Source organism: Hevea brasiliensis, chromosome 11, assembly GCF_030052815.1.
Source record: "Hevea brasiliensis isolate MT/VB/25A 57/8 chromosome 11, ASM3005281v1, whole genome shotgun sequence".
NCBI lineage: Eukaryota > Viridiplantae > Streptophyta > Magnoliopsida > Malpighiales > Euphorbiaceae > Hevea > Hevea brasiliensis.
In genome coordinates, this window is record NC_079503.1 from 97,874,324 (window position 1) to 97,891,981 (window position 17,658).

The following is a 17,658-nucleotide window of genomic DNA, read 5'->3' on the forward strand; positions in this document are numbered from 1 at the left end:
ATTGATGTGTTTTTTGTGATAATTTCTCATGATTTATGCTTCATAGAATTATATTTCTTCATTCTAAGGCATTTTTCAAATTTGCAATTCATTTTCAATTGTAATCTCAATCTTGTTGAATTGTGCATAAGTAACTGCATAGCTTATGCAGCTTTTAGATCACAAATTTTGCCATTTTCTCATCTTGCTAAAAACTGCATAAGGATGTGCATAGCTTATGCAATCCTGCATAACTACAATTCTTGCCATTTTTCATCTCTGTTGCAAACTGCATAAGGAAGTGCATAGCTTATGCAATTCTGTATAGCCACATTTTTGTCAAATTTCATATCTGCCGAAACTTGCATAAGTGTGTGCATGACTTATGCACTTTTGCATGACTTCAAATCCTGCATTTTCTCTTTCTGCTGAAATCTGCATAAGGGAGTGCATAAGTTATGCACTTCTGCATAACCACCAATTCTGGAAATCTAAAACCTGCCGATACTTGCATAAGGGAGTGCATAGCTTATGCACTTCTGCATGACTAACTTTCCTACATTTTCTCTTTCTGCCGAGACTTGCATAAGGAGAGTGCACGACTTATGCACTTCCGCATGATCAATTTTTCTGAATTCCAAAATTTGCCGAGACTTGCATAAGGAGAGTGCACGGCTTATGCACTTCTGCATGACTACATTTCCTACACTTCCATTATTAGCCGAAACTTGCATAAGTCAGCGCATAAGCTATGCACTTTTGCATAATCAATTTTTCACATTCTTTATCTTCCACCGAAACCTGCATAAGAGAGTGCATAACTTATGCACACCCATTCTCCCCTTATGCAGTTTTACACATGTCCTGTTCAAATCAAAAATTTTTTTCAGCACCCACTTTCCCACCTCCACTTCCCGTCGTTCCTGTTCACGCCTTTCCCCCACGACCATTTTTCTCGGCATCATCCTTCCTCCCCACTCCTCTTTTCACCGCCTTTGCCCTAACTTCCCTCTGCCTCTTTTACTTTCTCCATCACCTCCTCCATTCTCACCATCGACAACCCCATGGAATCGCCTCCTCATTCCCCTCAAACCTCCCCTCTCCAAGTCTCGCCCTTGGCAATGCGGCCCCCCAACCCCGATTCGCCTCCACAACAAACGCCTCCACCACCTCCCACAGCTACCTATAAGAGAAAAATCCGGTCAAAATCTGCCCGATCCATGGCTTCTGCACCACCTCTTGCAAAACGCAAAGACCCACCCACCACTCCACTTTCAGAGCCTCCACCCAAAAACCCCAAAACTTCAGCCTCCACACGACAGGGGGCTGGCGTTTCTACCTCTACCCCACAAACCAAATCACCCTCTTCCAGCAAAAAACAACCTTCAACAGCACCACAGGTATCTAAACTACCTTGGCCCCTTCCTGATGCAGCTCACAAGGCCACCTTTAAGAGACTTAAGGACAGGAAGGTGCAACCCATAAGGTACATTTCTGCGGATGCCCTCCAATCAGTTGGTTTATTTGATAATGTTATTGCCTACCTTGATGGTTTAGGTTGGATGGAATTTGTGCATAAACAAGAACTAGTTTATCCAGATCTAGTTTTAGAATTTATTTCCTCATTTTCTGCTACTCTGAAATTGCATGAGATAGACTACAAACCAACTATGAAGTTTAGGTGTTTGGGGCAAAATAGAGAGCTCTCATTAGACCAATTTCATAGCATTTTTGGGTTTGCAATTGATGGACTATTTAGGGTACCATATACAGGGGTAGAGGTAGCAAATAAAGGTGTTTGGAATGCTGCTCAGTTTTGGAGGATTATCACAAACCAACCTCAGAGTTTTTCTGCTGGCAGATCCAAAACCTCTCAAATACTAGACCCTGCACTTAGATTTATCCATAGGCTTATTGCTAGCACTATCTTGGGCAGAGGGACTAGTTTTGGTGCTGTTGGAAAATCTGAATTGTTCATGCTATGGTGTGCTTTTCACAAAGTCAAGGTTTCTCCTCGTTACTTCTTTTGTGAGCATGTATTACATATTGCTACCAAATCCATAGGTGACATTGTCATGGGTGGGCTCATAACTGTTATAGCCAAGCATTTTGGTTTTAATCCAAAAGAGCATCCTCTACCAGCACTTTCAGACACCCTATATTTTGATGCTACACACCTATACAAAACTGGATTCAGTTTGCCACCTTCTGACACTGCACAACCAGCAACAGATACAGGACCCACTGCATAACCAGAGGCACAATCTATCCCACCAGTCCAACAGCATTCTACTGAACCTACACCACCCACTTAGCCTGCATAGGATATCCCAGCAGATTCTGCACAGCCTACACCTTCTGCAGCTGAACCCTCTTCATCCATAGCACCCCTTCCCTTCAACACTAAAGCCTTATTCACCTATCTTGAAAGGCTTAGTGATGATATATATTTTGTGGACATAAAGCTTGAATCTGGTCTTGATACCCTCAAGGATCGTCATGATCAACTCTTTGACTTTGTTATGGAAACCAGAGATAAACAGAAAGAGTTAAAAGAGATCATGAAGCAGCTCATGGCTTTTCTGGGAATGCCACCTCCACCTCCATCACCTCCCCCAAAACCACCCCTTCGACAAGAGCTACCCAACTACCCTTTAGCAGCATCTTTGGACAAGGGCAAAACAATAGAATTAGATTAGTTTTTATTTTGCTTTTGTTCAAACTTGTAGCAGTTTTTCTTTGTAGATATGTTGAAACAATTTTAGTTTGCTTTGAATTCTGTTTTTCTTGAAGTTCTATTGAATGGCTATTCCATTAGTTTTTCATTGACTTTCATTGCCTTTACTGCCCTTTTGTGCATACTTGTCCATACACTGTATATATTTGCATGCTTCTACTGGTGGTTGCACATTTTTCCTTGCTATATCATCATGCAAATGACTTTTAAATATACCGCATGTGTGAATCCTTATGCAAATGTTCAGATAGCTTTGTCAGAACACCCCAAAATTTTATTATTTATGAGTATTTTTGGTATTTTAATTTTATTTGAATTTTAGGAATTTTTTTGAGATTTTTCGGATTTTAAAAATCGGGTTCGATTTTCCGAAAATATAAACTTTGATGATTTTTAAAAATTAATTTAAAGACCACGTGGCAAAACTAAAAATATATTTGGAGTCTACGTATTTTTTTGAGTTTTATGGAATTTTTTCGGAATTTTTGGATCTCGTTTTCAGTCCCGAGGCAGAGTAAAAATTCAAAATTTTGTGTCCTGAATTGAACCGGCCGAATCGAACCGGACCGGATCGGACCGGTCGAATTGGACCGGTCTCTTCTCTTTTTCTTCCTCCCGCGCGCGACGCTCCCTCCCCTCGTCTCTCTCGTTTCTCTCTCCTCTCCACCCCGACCACGCCGGCCGCGCCAGCCCGCGCCAGCCGCCACGGAAACGCGCGCGAACGCCCCTGCGCGACGCCGCTCTAGCTTCCCCGGCCAAATCCGCCGATCCGCCACCGATTGACCGAGTCTTGTGTCCAAAATCATCTACTCGGCGAGCTTTCCATAGACACCAAGAACGCCAAATCCATCAAGCGGATTGTCCGATTTTTGCTCGGGAAGATTTTAGCCCATTTCGACTTTTGGGCTAGATTTCTCAACCGTGAATCCACAAGGAAACCGAGGCCACCAAAGACGCTCCATTCGTCGAGAGCTTCAACGACATAAATTTGAATTATTCGACACCGCTTTTGGTGGGTCCCACTAAACTTTGCGATGTATTTTCGACCATTAAATGAGCTTAGAAAATTCTGAAAAATTTATGTACTAACCCCGTGTTATGGGCTTCGTGTAGGTATCCTCGATTCGCGGAAATTCGGCGATTGATCGGTCGCAAATTTCGCCGAATGGACAGTTCTGGAAAAGTCTCCGAATTGGACCGAAGTTTTGGCTACCCCCCATTGTCAGACGCCTCGAGCGCGTTCCAGAAGTCGGAATCGGCAAAAGTAAACCCGAACCTTGTTTTTTCGTAATTTTCTAGTGCTTAAATAGGATTAAAAATTCATAAAATATTCGTGGTAGCTCAGAAAATTATGATTCTTTTTGCAATAGCCTAGTAATATTGCTAAGGACGCGGGGCAAAGTTTTATAATTTTTAGAGCTTTTTGGGCGCTTTTGCAAAAATGATCAATAATAAGGACTAAATTGAAATTTTACGTATTGTGATGGATGATTGATTTGATGGGCGGGAGGGGCTGTGTGATATGATTGAACTGTTGATATATGGATTGTGAATATAGAAGTGTGTTTTTTAGCCCTTTTGCAGGTTGGGTAGGTCCTAGGTATAGGGGAGACTCTGCCGGATTTTCGGCACGACTTAGGACGTACTTGATCTTTTTCTTTGTTTGTATTGAGTCAAATTTATTAAATAGATGTAATGTAATTGTCGTGAGCGATGACCTTCTTCCTCCACCCGGCCGCCACAAGAATTTGTCGTCAAGTTTGTGAGTAAAACATCAATTTTAATTGTAATTTCGATATTATTATATGTTCAGCATGCCCATGCATCACTTATATGCATATATTTATGTAGTTAAACTCTAGGCACGAATTATGTTGCATTCATAACTGTTAATGTGCCATGAGTGTTGTTGTGGTAATTTGGAGGCGGTGCGTGCGTTGGCGTGCGTGTGATGTGGTGTGGACTATGGATAGGACGGGTAGTCACGGCTTGAGTTCTTCACGGGACCGTTCCTTCGAGGGTAGTCACGGCTTGAGTTCTTCAGGACCCTCGATTTGGTTTATTAAGCGAAAGTCCGCTTGAGTTCTTCACTGCACGTGTTGGATTTAAGAGAGTCAGTATAGGGATCGGCTCCCAATATATTATGATTGATGCTACAGGTGTGTGAGTGCTCCAAATTACCTTTTGATGCTATGATGTGAATATGATGTTGATGTTGCATTTCACTCTACAGGTGCATTAGTCTGAGATAGTTATAGAGATTATGGTTAAAATTGATATTTTACTCTCGAGTCGAACGCTCACTCTGCTCAAAAATTTTACAGCCGCAGGAGGATATTTTATTCGGGTTAACTCGCTTTTATACTTCAGTTGTTTATCGATATTTGTGTAATTTCATTTACTCCTAGAATTTCCGCATGTGTTAGCGAGAATTATTTGAATTTGGTCTGTAATATTATTATCATGTTGGACCTGTAAACTTAATATTTTAAGTCTGTTTTGATGGATTGGATGAGGGAGCTGAGCTCCCATTTATTATTATGTTTATGAGTATGTGGAGGGTGAGCTGAGCTCCCCAATGGATTGTTTATTGTGTTTACAGGTCGGGTGAGTCAAAAACTCCCCGTTGGTAAGTCCATTTTATGGCCGGACTTTGTCCGTTTGTTTCCTTGAAATTGGGCCCAAATGGGCCTCAGCATTGGGTAAATGAACAGTTAGGCTTACTACGGGCCTCGGGGGCTTTAAGCTGGCCCAGGTCCTAGTGCCGGTCCGGCCCATAGGTTGGGTCGTGACAAATGTGGTATCAGAGCTTAGGCTCCAGATTCTTAGGGAATGTTGTCTAAAGTGTTGGGAAGAGTCTACTAGGAGTCACATGCGGAAATATAGGGTCCACATTCGTCTTGCATTGTCATATTTGCTTCTAGTTTCTGCTCCATATGTTATGTATAAATATGAGTCTATAGAGCTGTAATGTGCGCTTGAATTTTGTGGGCTAATGTCTGAATTTCAGGAAAATGCGTAGAAGCAGGAGAGCTGCCACTGCACTAGAGCCAGATGTGCCTGACGAGGTGTCAGCACAGGATGAGGCGCCTGCCCCGAGGAGGCGGGGTAGGAGGCCTAGAGCTGCTCAAGTAGAAGAGCAGCTACCCACAGTTCAGGAACAGTCTTTCATGGCACAGGGTCCTATGGACCCCATGGCAGCTACTCTAGCTGGTCTGCAGAGAACCATCGACATGATGGCGCAGTATATGGTCCACCCTCCACAGCAGCAGCAGTCCACCGCACCAAGAGAGGAATCTTACAAACAGATCATAAATTTCAAGAAGTTGGTGCCTGGAACTTATGATGTGTCAGACGATGCATATCGGTTTTTAGATTCCTGCAGACAGGCAGGAACAGAATTACAGTTGACTGATGGAAGACTGATAGAATGTATGCAGCACGTCATGGGGCCTATGCCTAGACAATGGATGAATGACTACGTGTTACCCCGGATGGAGGGTTTGACATGGGCTCAGTTTGTGGAACTATTCATCAATCGGTTTGTGCCAGAAAGCTTCAGAGATCGTAAGCAATGGGCTTTGAGGCCCTAAGATAGAATGGCAGTGCAGTAGATGAATATGCTGCAATTTACGAATTGAGCAGATATGCCCTACAAAGAGCTACAGAGACTATGAAGGTGAAGAGGTTCCTAAAGGGGCTTGACAGGAGGTATGCGAACCTGGCCATGATGTCTGATCAGTCTTTTGATGTGGTGGTTGATCGAGCCAGACAGATTGAGATTAGCTATGCTGTGGATGACAGCGGAAGAGCAAAGAAAAACAGAGCAGAGGGTTCCTCAGGTGTCCCTTCCATGGGTACTCCGGATAGTGGTGGCCAGAGTAATTACAGAGGAAAGAGTAGGAACAAGAAAAGTGGTTTTAGACACAAACCACGAGGATTCAGACCAGTGGCGGATCCAAAGAAGTGGTCACAGTTCGTACAGCAGCCTGGTCCTGCTCAGATCCTCCTTGGCACCTTGTGCACAGTGTGGAAGAGGACATTCAGACCTTGTTTGATGGGATCGAGTATGCTTCTGTGTGGCCAACCGGTCACTTTGCTAGAGAATGCCCCATGTTCATGAGCCACGATGGGGTCACAGGTTCATTGCGAATGTTCCTCGACGCTTGTATCCGGCGCTTCCAACATGGCAGTGCCGGGCCAACAGCGAGGACAAGGGGGACGTGGATTTGGAGGCGGTCAGAGGTAGAAGTCGATGATCGTGGTTACGCCACTCGGGGTAGGGTCAAGCTCGGGTTTTCACCCCGACCCACCAGATGCTCAAGCTTCAAATGCGCTTGTGGCGGTATTCTTCAGTCCATTCTTATGAGGCTCGTGTTTTGATAGATCCGGTGCTACGCACTCATTTGTCTCCCCGTGTTTGCCATGAGGTTGGGTAGAAACCCTACAACTTTAGAGTGCCCTTTGTCAAGAGCTACCCCACTTAGTGACAACATAGATGTAGACATGGTATTTCCGGTAGCCCGGTGGTAGTGGATGGAAAGATCCTCCCAACAGACTTGGTTCCTCTACCGAATGGATTTCGATGTAATCCTGGGATGGATGGTTGGCAACTCATTATGCCACCTTAGACTGCAGGAACAAAGGTATACTTCCACATACCGTGTGGAAGAGTTTAGCTTTGATGGTGACAGAGCGTGGCTCCATATAATTTGGTGTCGATTAGTGCCAGAAAAATGAAGAGGCGTGGATGCCAAGTGTCTTTGGCATAGGAGAGAGATACATCATTAGAAGATGTCAGCATGGAAAATGTTCCTGTTGTCAGAGAATTCATGGATGTCTTCACTGAAGAGCTTCGTGGTTGCCACGAGAAAGGGAATAGAGTTACGCATTGATGTTATTCCGGTACAAACCCCATATCCATGCTACCTTACAGATGGCACCAGTGAGAATTGAAAGAGTCAAGGAGCAACTACAGGAGCTTTTGGACAAGGGTTTCATACGTCCGAGCACTTCACCCCGGGTGCTCTGTTCTATTTGTGAGAAAGAAGGATGGGTCATTGAGGTTGTGTATCGACTACGCATACCGAACAAGGTGATGTGAAGAACAAGTATCCACTTCCTCGGATCGATGATTTGTTTGATCACTCAAGGAGCTAGATTCTTTTCAAGATAGACTGCGGTCGCTACCATCAATTGAGAATCGGGAATGAGGACGTGTCCAAAACGGCTTTCGTGACAAGATATGGTCATTATGAGTTCTTGGTGATGTCTTTTGGACTCACTAATGCACCAACCTTCATGGACTTGATGAACAGGTGTTCAAGCCATTTTGGACCGCTTTGTCATCGTATTCATAGATGACATTGGTATACTCTCGGACCGAGGAAGAACACGTGTGGCACTTGAGGATGGTGTTACAGACTTTGAGGGAGCACCAGCTATACGCCAAATTTTCGAAATGTGAATTTTGGCTAGAAAGCATCTCATTCTTGGGACACGTGGTTTCTAGAGACGGTATTCAAGTGGATCCCAAGAAAATTGAAGTCAGAATCGATTGGCTTAGGCCTACAACACCGAGGTGCGAAGTTTTTCTGGTTTAGCCGCTACTATAGGCGTTTTGTACAAGATTTCTCCAGATAGCGGCTCCCTTAACTAAGTTGACCAGAAGAATGTTCCATTCATTTGGACAGATGATCGTGAGGTGAGTTTCCGTGCTTAAGGAGTGTCTAACCACTGCCCCTGTGTTGACACTACCTGTGAGTGGTGAAGGATACACCGTGTATTGTGACGCCTCCAGAGTTGGCCTAGGGTGTGTTTTGATGCAGAATGGAAAGGTAGTGGCTTATGCTTCAAGGAAGCTGAAGAGGCATGAGCAGAACTACCCCACCCATGATTTGGAAATGGCGGCTGTAATCTTTGCACTGAAAATCTGGAGACACTACCTGTATGGCGAAGTGTGCGAGATATACACCGACCACAAGAGTTTAAAGTATATCTTCCAACAGAGGGACTTAAACTTGAGACAGAGGATATGGATGGAGCTTCTGAAAGACTATGATTGCACCATCCAGTACCACCCTGGGAAGGCCAATGTTGTAGCAGATGCCTTGAGCAGAAAATCTTCTGGCAGTTTGGCGCACATTTCAGTAGAGAAGAGACCATTGATTCAGGAGGTACATGAGTTGATGGATCAAGGTTTAATCCTAGATCTTTCAGATGAGGGGGTATTGTTGGCTCACTTTTCAGTGAGGCCAGACTTGAGGGACAGAGTTAGAGTTTCCCAGCACAGAGACCAACAATTGATGAAGATCATAGAAAGAGTACAGCAAGGTGAAGGTGGTGAGTTTGGGTTTGCCAATGATGGCGCCCTAGTGCAAGGTTCTAGGATATGTGTGCCCGATGTGGACAATCTCAGGAATGAAATCATGCGAGAGGCACACTATACACTGTACAGTGTCCACCCAGGTTCCACCAAGATGTACCATGATGTGAAAGATAGCTATTGGTGGAATGGCATGAAGAGAGACATTGCAGACTTTGTGTCCAAGTGCTTGACTTGTCAGAAGGTGAAGTTTGAACACTGAGACCGTCAGTGAAGCCGAAGAGCTCCTATCCCGAATGGAAGTGGGAAATGATCACTATGGATTTTGTGGTAGGTTGCCTCGTACCACGCGAGGATATGATTCGATATGGGTAATTGTAGACCGCTTGACCAAATCACTCACTTCTTACCGTGAAGACTACATATTCTCGTGGCACAAGATGCCCGCTCTACATTCGAGAAATAGTCGATTGCATGGAGTTCCGCTTCCATAATATCCGACAGGGCCCCATTCACTTCTCGGTTTTGGAGAAAGTTGCAGAGGCTCTTGGCACACGATTGAACTTGATGACCTTCCACCCTCGCATGACGGACAGTCCGAAAGGACAATCCAAACACTGGAAGACATGCTTCGCATGAGTGTCTTGGATTTTGGAGGTCAATGGGATGAGCAGCTAGCTTTAGTGGAGTTTGCCTATAACAACAGTTATCACTCCAGCATAGGGATGGCACCCTATGAGGCACTATATGGAAGAAAGTGTAGGTCTCCTCTGTGTTGGACAGAAATGGGGGAAGCGAAGGTGCATGATGTAGACCTAGTGCAGTACACTTCAGAGGTAGTTCCTTTAATCAGGGAACGACTGAAGACAGCTTTCAGCAGACAGAAGAGTTATGCAGACCCCACAAGGAGGGATGTGAAGTTTGCAGTGGGCGACTATGTATTCCTGAAGGTTTCTCCAATGAAGGGAGTCATGAGATTTGGAAAGAAGGGCAAGTTGGCACCTCGGTATATTGGACCTTTTGAGGTTACGGATAGAGTAGGAGCAGTTGCCTACCGGTTGGAGCTACCACCCAACCTCTCTCACGTTCATCCCGTGTTTCACATCTCCATGCTCAGGAAATACATTCCCGATCCTTCTCATGTACTGCAGCCGGATGTGATAGAGCTAAAAGAAAATTTGACATTTGAGGAGCAGCCTGTAGCCATAGTGGACTACCAAGTGAGACAGCTGAGATCAAAACAGATCCCTATGGTTAAGGTTTTGTGGAGGAGTCAGTCGGTGGAAGAGTGCACCTGGGAGTCAGAACGGGACATGCGTAGCAAGTACCCTTATTTGTTCAATGTATAATCATGTGCTTTATTCTGCCTTGTGTAAAAATTCGAAGACGAATTTTCTGTAAGGGGCGGAGAATGTAACACCCCAAAATTTTATTATTTATGAGTATTTTTGGTATTTTAATTTTATTTGAATTTTAGGAATTTTTTTGAGATTTTTTGGATTTTAAAAATCGGGTTCGATTTTCCGAAAATATAAACTTTGATGATTTTTAAAAATTAATTTAAAGACCACGTGGCAAAACTAAAAATATATTTGGAGTCTACGTATTTTTCTGAGTTTTATGGAATTTTTTCGGAATTTTTGGACCTCGTTTTCGGTCCCGAGGCAGAGTAAAAATTCAAAATTTTGTGTCCTGAATCGAACCGGCCGAATCGAACCGGACCGGATCGGACCGGTCGAATCGGACCGGTCTCTTCTCTTTTTCTTCCTCCCGCGCGCGACGCTCCCTCCCCTCTTCTCTCTCTCGTTTCTCTCTCCTCGCTGACCACCGGCCACGCGCCCAGCCCGGCCGTGCGCCCAGCCCAGCCAGCCGGCCGGCCGCCGCCCGAACGGCCGGAAAAACGCGCCTGAAACGCCCCCTGCGCGCGCGCGCGCCGCTCCAGCTTCCCCGGCCAAATCCGGCCGATCCGGCCACCGATTGGACCGGGTCTTGTGTCCAAAATCATCTACTCGGCGAGAGCTTTCCATAGACACCAAGAACGCCGAAATCCATCGAGCGGATTGTCCGATTTTTGCTCGGGAAGATTTTAGCCCATTTCGACTTTTGGGCTAGATTTCTCGAAAACCGTGAATCCCACAAGGAAACCGAGGCCACCAGCACGCTCCATTCGTCGAGAGCTTCGCAACGACATAAATTTCGAATTTTTCCGACACCGTTTTTCGGTGGGTCCCACGAAACTTCGCAGTGTATTTTCGACCATTAAATGAGCTTAGAAAATTCTGAAAAATTTATGTACTAACCCCCGTGTTATGGGCTTCGTGTAGGTATCCTCGATTCGCGGAAATTCGACAGTTGACCGGGTCTGCAAATTTCGGGCCGCATGCACTGCACGGAAAAGTCTCCGAATTGGACCGAGGTTTTGGCTAGCCCCATTGTCGACGTCGAGTGCGTTCGAAGTCGGAATCGGCAAAGGTAAACCCAACCTTGTTTTTTCGTAATTTTCTAGTGCTTAAATAGGATTAAAAATCCATAAAATATTCGTGGTAGCTTAGAAAATTACGATTCTTTTGCAATAGCTTAGTAATATTGCTAAGGACCGCGGCAAAGTTTTATAATTTTTAGAGCTTGTTTGGGGCTTTTGCAAAAATGATCAATAATAAGGACTAAATTGAAATTTTGCGTATTGTGATGGATGATTGATTTGATGGGCCCAGGAGGGGCTGTGTGATATGATTGAACTGTTGATATATGGATTGTGAATATAGAAGTGCGTTTTTTTGCCCTTTTGCAGGTTGGGTAGGTCCTAGGTATAGGGGAGACTCTGCCGGATTTTCGGCACGACTTAGGACGTACTTGATCTTTTTCTTTGTTTGTATTGAGTCAAATTTATTAAATAGATGTAATGTAATTGTCAGGTGAGCCGATGCCTTCTTTCTCCGCCTGCCACGATAATTTGTCATCAAGTTTGTGAGTAAAATATTAATTTTAATTGTAATTTCACTATTATTATATGTTCAAGTATGCCCATGCATCACTTATATGCATATATTTATGTAGTTAAACTCTAGGCACGAATTATGTTGCATTCATAACTGTTAATGTGCCATGAGTGTTGTTGTGGTAATTTGGAGCAGTGTGCGTGCGTTGGCGTGCGTGTGATGTGGTGTGGACTATGGATAGGACGGGGTAGTCACGGCTTGAGTTCTTCGCTGGGACCCGTTCCTTCGAGGGGTAGTCACGGCTTGAGTTCTTCGCTGGGACCCTCGATTTGGTTTATTAAGCGAAAGTCCGGCTTGAGTTCTTCGCTGGCACCAGGTTGGATTTAAGAGAGTCAGATAGGATCAACTCCCAATATATTATGATTGATGCTACAGGGTGTGTGAGTGCTCCAAATTACCTTTTTGATGCTATGATGTGAATATGATGTTGATGTTGCATTTCACTCTACAGGGTGCATTAGTTACAGATAGTTATAGAGATTATGGTTAAAATTGATATTTTACTCTCTGAGTCGAACGCTCACTCCTGTTCAAAAATTTTTACAGGCCGCAGGAGGATATTTTATTCTGGGTTAACCTGCTTTTATACTTCGCAGGTTGTTTATCGATATTTGTGTAATTTCATTTACTCCTAGAATTTCCGCATGTGTTAGCAGTAATTATTTGAATTTGGTCTGTAATATTATTATCATGTTGGACCTGTAAACTTAATATTTTTAAGTCTATTTTGATGGATTGGATGAGGGAGCTGAGCTCCTATTTATTATTATGTTTATGAGTATGTGGAGGGTGAGCTGAGCTCCCCAATGGATTGTTTATTGTGTTTACAGGTCGGGTGAGTCAAAAACTCCCCGTTGGTAAGTCCATTTTATGGCCGGACTCTGTCCGTTTGTTTCCTTGAAATTGGGCCCAAATGGGCCTCACCATTGGGTAAATGAACAGTTAGGCTTACTACGGGCCTCGGGGGCTTTAGGCTGGCCCAGGTCCTAGTGCCGGTCCGGCCCATAGGTTGGGTCGTGACATGTGCAGTCCTTATTGCCACTCATGCAGAACCGCACAGCTTATGCACCCTCCTTATGCACCTGTTCTGTACAACATTTTATTCTGCATAACCTGTGCAGCTTCTTATACATCACTTTTATCTCTTGAATTCTCACCTCCTCTATACCAGGTAACTCTTTCTTTTTGCTCTTAAATTTAACAATTCCTGGATATTCTTCTTTGCTTTGAGTTTTGATAATGCACTGCTTGAGACATTGAGGACAATGTCAAAATTTGAGTTTGGGGGTGTACATTTTGATTTTCGCTACATTTTTCACATTTTAAGTATAGGAACATCTCACCCCATTCCATTTACATGTATTGTAAATATTTTACATATACATCCATACATACATATGCATAACACATTTACACACACATTATACATTTACACACACATTATACATCACTTAGAAATTGTACACATTGCACACAAATAGATTTCCTCCATTTAGTTAATGCATTGCTCATTTTTAGGAATCATGCATTAAAATCTTTTGCCAAATCCCTTGAGTATTGAAAAGTTGCCTATGAGAGTGATTTGACTTACCTTTAGTTGGGTTTGTGGATTGAAAGTTTCCTAAGAGGTGCAAGGTTTTGAAGTGTTTATCCCTTGCCTATATCTTCTTAGCCAAAAAGTCACCCAACTAGTCTTTAAGAGATTGGAGTGTTTAGAGGGAGTTATTGGATAAAAGGTAGTCAAATGATGTCTCACCAATCCTAGAATAAATTTTCTAAACCTTTCAAGGCAAAATACCAGCTTGTACTTGAAAAGAGAGATGATTAGGCATTCTTTGATTTAAACCTTCTCATTTTAAACCTTTGGCCCTTTTCCTAATTAAAATTGACCCTTGCAAACCCCTTTGAGCCTTTTTATTCCTAATTTTTCTTGAAACCTTTCTTGAAACCCTTATTGCTACCTATCCAATGAACCAAACACTCCAACCCTTTTCATGAGAATAATTAATTATAACATTAGGTACATAAAAAAAATAAAAAATAAAAAAAAGAGAAAAAGAAAAAAAAATACAATAAAAGGGAGAAGAAATGCTTGTCATCTTGTAAAAGTGCTAGTAAATGTGCTTTTCATTATTGTCATTCAAATTGAAAGAAATCCACCCAAAGTATTAAAAGGAATGAGTTTGGGGGTGGCATTTTTAGGGACAATCATCAAAAGAAAATGCAAGATACAAGTTTAAAGTATCAAAATGTCCCTCTATTTTTATGTGTTTTGTAAATTATGCTAGCACTTGACAATTCTCATTGTGTATTTCTCTCCTCCATATATATAAAAAAAAGAGAGAAAAATAAATAAAATAATAAAATAAGAAGTGTACCTTATGTTGTCAAGATTGAAAATATTCTCATGCTTTGAATCCTTTTTACCCATTTTTCTTCTTAGCCTCATTTTGAACGCCATGGCCCCATTACATCCCTAAAAAGACCTTTGATCTCTTGATAGTACTTGCTACATTAGTGGAGATAGGAGTAGGGAATTTGCCTATGGGATTAGAAAATTATCCATTCATTCATTTAATTCCATCATTTTATATAGAGACACTTTGACTATTGATTGTCCTAGAATTCCTTTTGAGCATGACTCTCTCTTTTGATTGGTTGGTTTGAAAATTTTGAATGATAATTGACTTGATGGCTAAGCGGTGAAAACTTGGATAAGCATTAGATTCTTTGCATTTTAAAGGATGGGTATATGGATTGTTGGTATGGCTAAAGGTGTGTTAAGTTACTTTAATAGGTGATTTTCATAGCTCTTTGGATAAGGCACCCCTAAAAATTGCATTACATTTTAAAGTTTGCTTGAGGACAAGCAAAAGCTTGAGTTTGGGGGTATTTGATGCATACATTTTGCATAGTCATTTAGGTTTAGCCATTTTATTTGATTATTAGTCACTTTTAGCTAATTTCATTAGTTATTTAGTTAGTTTTTCATAATTGCCAATTTTGGATTAATTTGTAATTTTTACTTTGTTTTGCAGGAAACATAGTGTTTTTGAAAGACTAAAAAGAAATTTTGCCATTGAGGAGTGATTTCTACAGCCAAAGATGTCAAAAACAAGTTTCAAAGTTGAAATATGCATTGGCCAAATTGCGCATAACTTGCCGCATAAGTTATGCAGTTCTGCATAAGGAGAAGAAACTGTCCCCACTACCTGCCGAAATCTGCATAAGTTGCCGCATAACTTATGCAGATTCGTGCCTCCCTTATGCAACCTCACGGAATTGTGCATAACTTATGCGCTTGGTCATGCAGTTTCGCATAAGAGAGCTAGAAACCAGCCGAAAACTGCATAAGGGACTGCATAACTTATGCAGTCCACTTATGCAGTCCCACAAAGACTTCATTGATGAGTTGGCAGAAGATTCCCTCAGAAAATCACACCTCAAACACACCATTTTAGGGCTCCTTGTCAGAAAAAGTTATAAAGAGCCCCTTATCCCATTTTAGAAAGGGGGAGGAAAGAAAGGAAGAAGAGAAAAAGGAGAGGGCAGCAGCTGAAGAGTCAAAATTGTCTCTCACACCATTTCCAACCAGATTTGGAGATTTCTTTCTTTTCTTGCATTTTTCCTACCTTTCTAGTATTGGGTTTCTTGTTTCTTAGCTTAGATTAAAGTTTTATTTCCATATTAACTCAGAATATCTTGTAAATATTATGGATAGTGAGTAGTTTTCATTTGATTCTAGAGTAAGGGATGTAATATTTGAGATATTTTGTGGATTTTGATTGGGTAATCCATATTTTGTGGTCTTAATGAGTTTTATTCATTTCTTGTGTGCTCAATGACATGCTTAGTGTAGGATCCCATTAAGTGATGTTCTTAATCCATGGTTGAGGCACCGAAAGGAGAAAACCTTGTGATAGATAATCAAGAAATTGGACTTAATTAACTTAGATCTAGAAATAGACTAAGGATTAAGAGGATTCACAGATTAATTAAAGAACTTAATAGGTCTTAATTAACTCTAACTCCACGAAAGTAGGATTAGATTGATTAAGGCACTCTTTGTCCCACTCGAAAGGGTATTCAAAGGATTTAAGAATTAATCTTCTTAAAACCCGTAAATTCCACAAGATTGGATAACCAATTTAAAATCCCAAAATAGCTTGAATATGAACCCACGAACTCCGAAATCACCTTTTTATAATTGTTAATTTTTAATTGAATTTAATTACTTGCCATTTTAAATCTTGCCATACTTCAACTTGCTTATTTTAATTTGATGCAATTTTAGTTTAATTGATACATTGTTGAATTGACCATTAATCTCACACACATAAAATTCACACTTCAATATCAATCAATTTATTACTTTAATTTCAAAAATAGTCCAAATTAGTTAGAATTTTTATATAAAAAATTCAATCATTAACACAACTTCTCGTGGGAATGATATCTTTTCTATATTACTTGTACGACCCGTGCACTTGCGATTGGGCCACATCAATGATGGATGAAAATGCAGAGACCCCAAGAACCTATTTATAATATGGGGTAGTATATCGAACATAACTGAAGAGAAACGGTCATGGTTGGAAATATGGACTGCCCGATTGAGTCGACTGGACTCATTCCTTCATAATTTTCCAGTTCAAAATTATATATTCTCCCAAGAAAGCTAAGGCTTGGGAGCCATGGATGACAGAGTAAAAGTTATTAATTATACGCTGCTACACTCTAGCTATTAATATTAAAATAACTTCTACATCTGATTAATTATAACAATGCCTTTTGACTTCAGAGAAACTATATACATATATCAAATTCCTTCAAAAGTTACATGTCCTCTCCCACTTCATATGTAGTTCTTTCCCTTCCAATATAGATGGAGGAGGTCTCCTCACGGCAGCCCTATGGATTAAACTGTATCAAATTAGAAATTTTGAATTTCTAGTCTAGACCCATATAAATTATTGATAATTATTTCTAAGTTTTTTAAGGTTTCGTATTTCATACTTTAATTTACGTCAAAATAAATAATCAAAAAGATATTATTATAATTTTATACCTTTTTCGGTTCTTGACTATGGAAACATTATTTCTTTATTATTTTTATATGGTATACTATTAAAATAATTTTTTTACTAAATGTTAGAATTTACAATAAAAATTTTATAATGGCATTAATTTTGTTATTTATAAAACTAACATATAAGACAGGAATATGAATAATTATTGCTACATAGTATATAAAAAAGATATGGCAGCAATCTTTGTTATTATTAAAAATTTTATGCAACATTATTTTTTTTACAATAATCACAATTTTTTTAATAAAATACCTACGAAAGTAATTTTATAGCAATAATATGCAACAATTTAGATATTACTGTAATAAATTTATGACAATAAATTTTATATATTTAACAGTTAAAATTATTAATTACTGCTAAATCTAATAATTTTTTAGTGTAATATATATATATATATATATATATATATATATATATATATATATTAAAAGAGGAATTTTAGAATATTAAAATTATTAATGGTTATTTTTATATATATAATAAAAAAATCCTTCAATAAATGTGGCCGTGAAAATATTTGAACCA

At 40.8% G+C, this 17,658-nt stretch overlaps 1 protein-coding gene across 1 annotated transcript; it reads left to right on the forward strand.

Annotated features, from left to right (window-relative positions):
• Positions 1–1,043: 1,043 nt before the first annotated feature.
• On the forward strand, positions 1,044–7,672 carry LOC131170377 (uncharacterized). The gene is made up of 3 exons (XM_058129427.1): positions 1,044–1,465; positions 2,411–2,655; positions 7,542–7,672. Exons 1-3 carry the CDS (start codon positions 1,044–1,046, stop codon positions 7,670–7,672), a joined length of 798 nt encoding a protein of 265 aa, XP_057985410.1.
• The last annotated feature ends 9,986 nt before the right edge of the window (positions 7,673–17,658 follow it).

Coding starts and splice junctions, on each gene's coding strand:
- LOC131170377 (XM_058129427.1), top strand. CDS start 1,044: ATGGAATCGCCTCCTCATTCCCCTCAAACCTCCCCTCTCCAAGTCTCG. Junction 1,466..2,410: donor AGGAAGGTGCAACCCATAAG/GTACATTTCTGC, acceptor CTATCTTGAAAG/GCTTAGTGATGATATATATT. Junction 2,656..7,541: donor AGCAGCATCTTTGGACAAGG/GCAAAACAATAG, acceptor TCCTGTTGTCAG/AGAATTCATGGATGTCTTCA.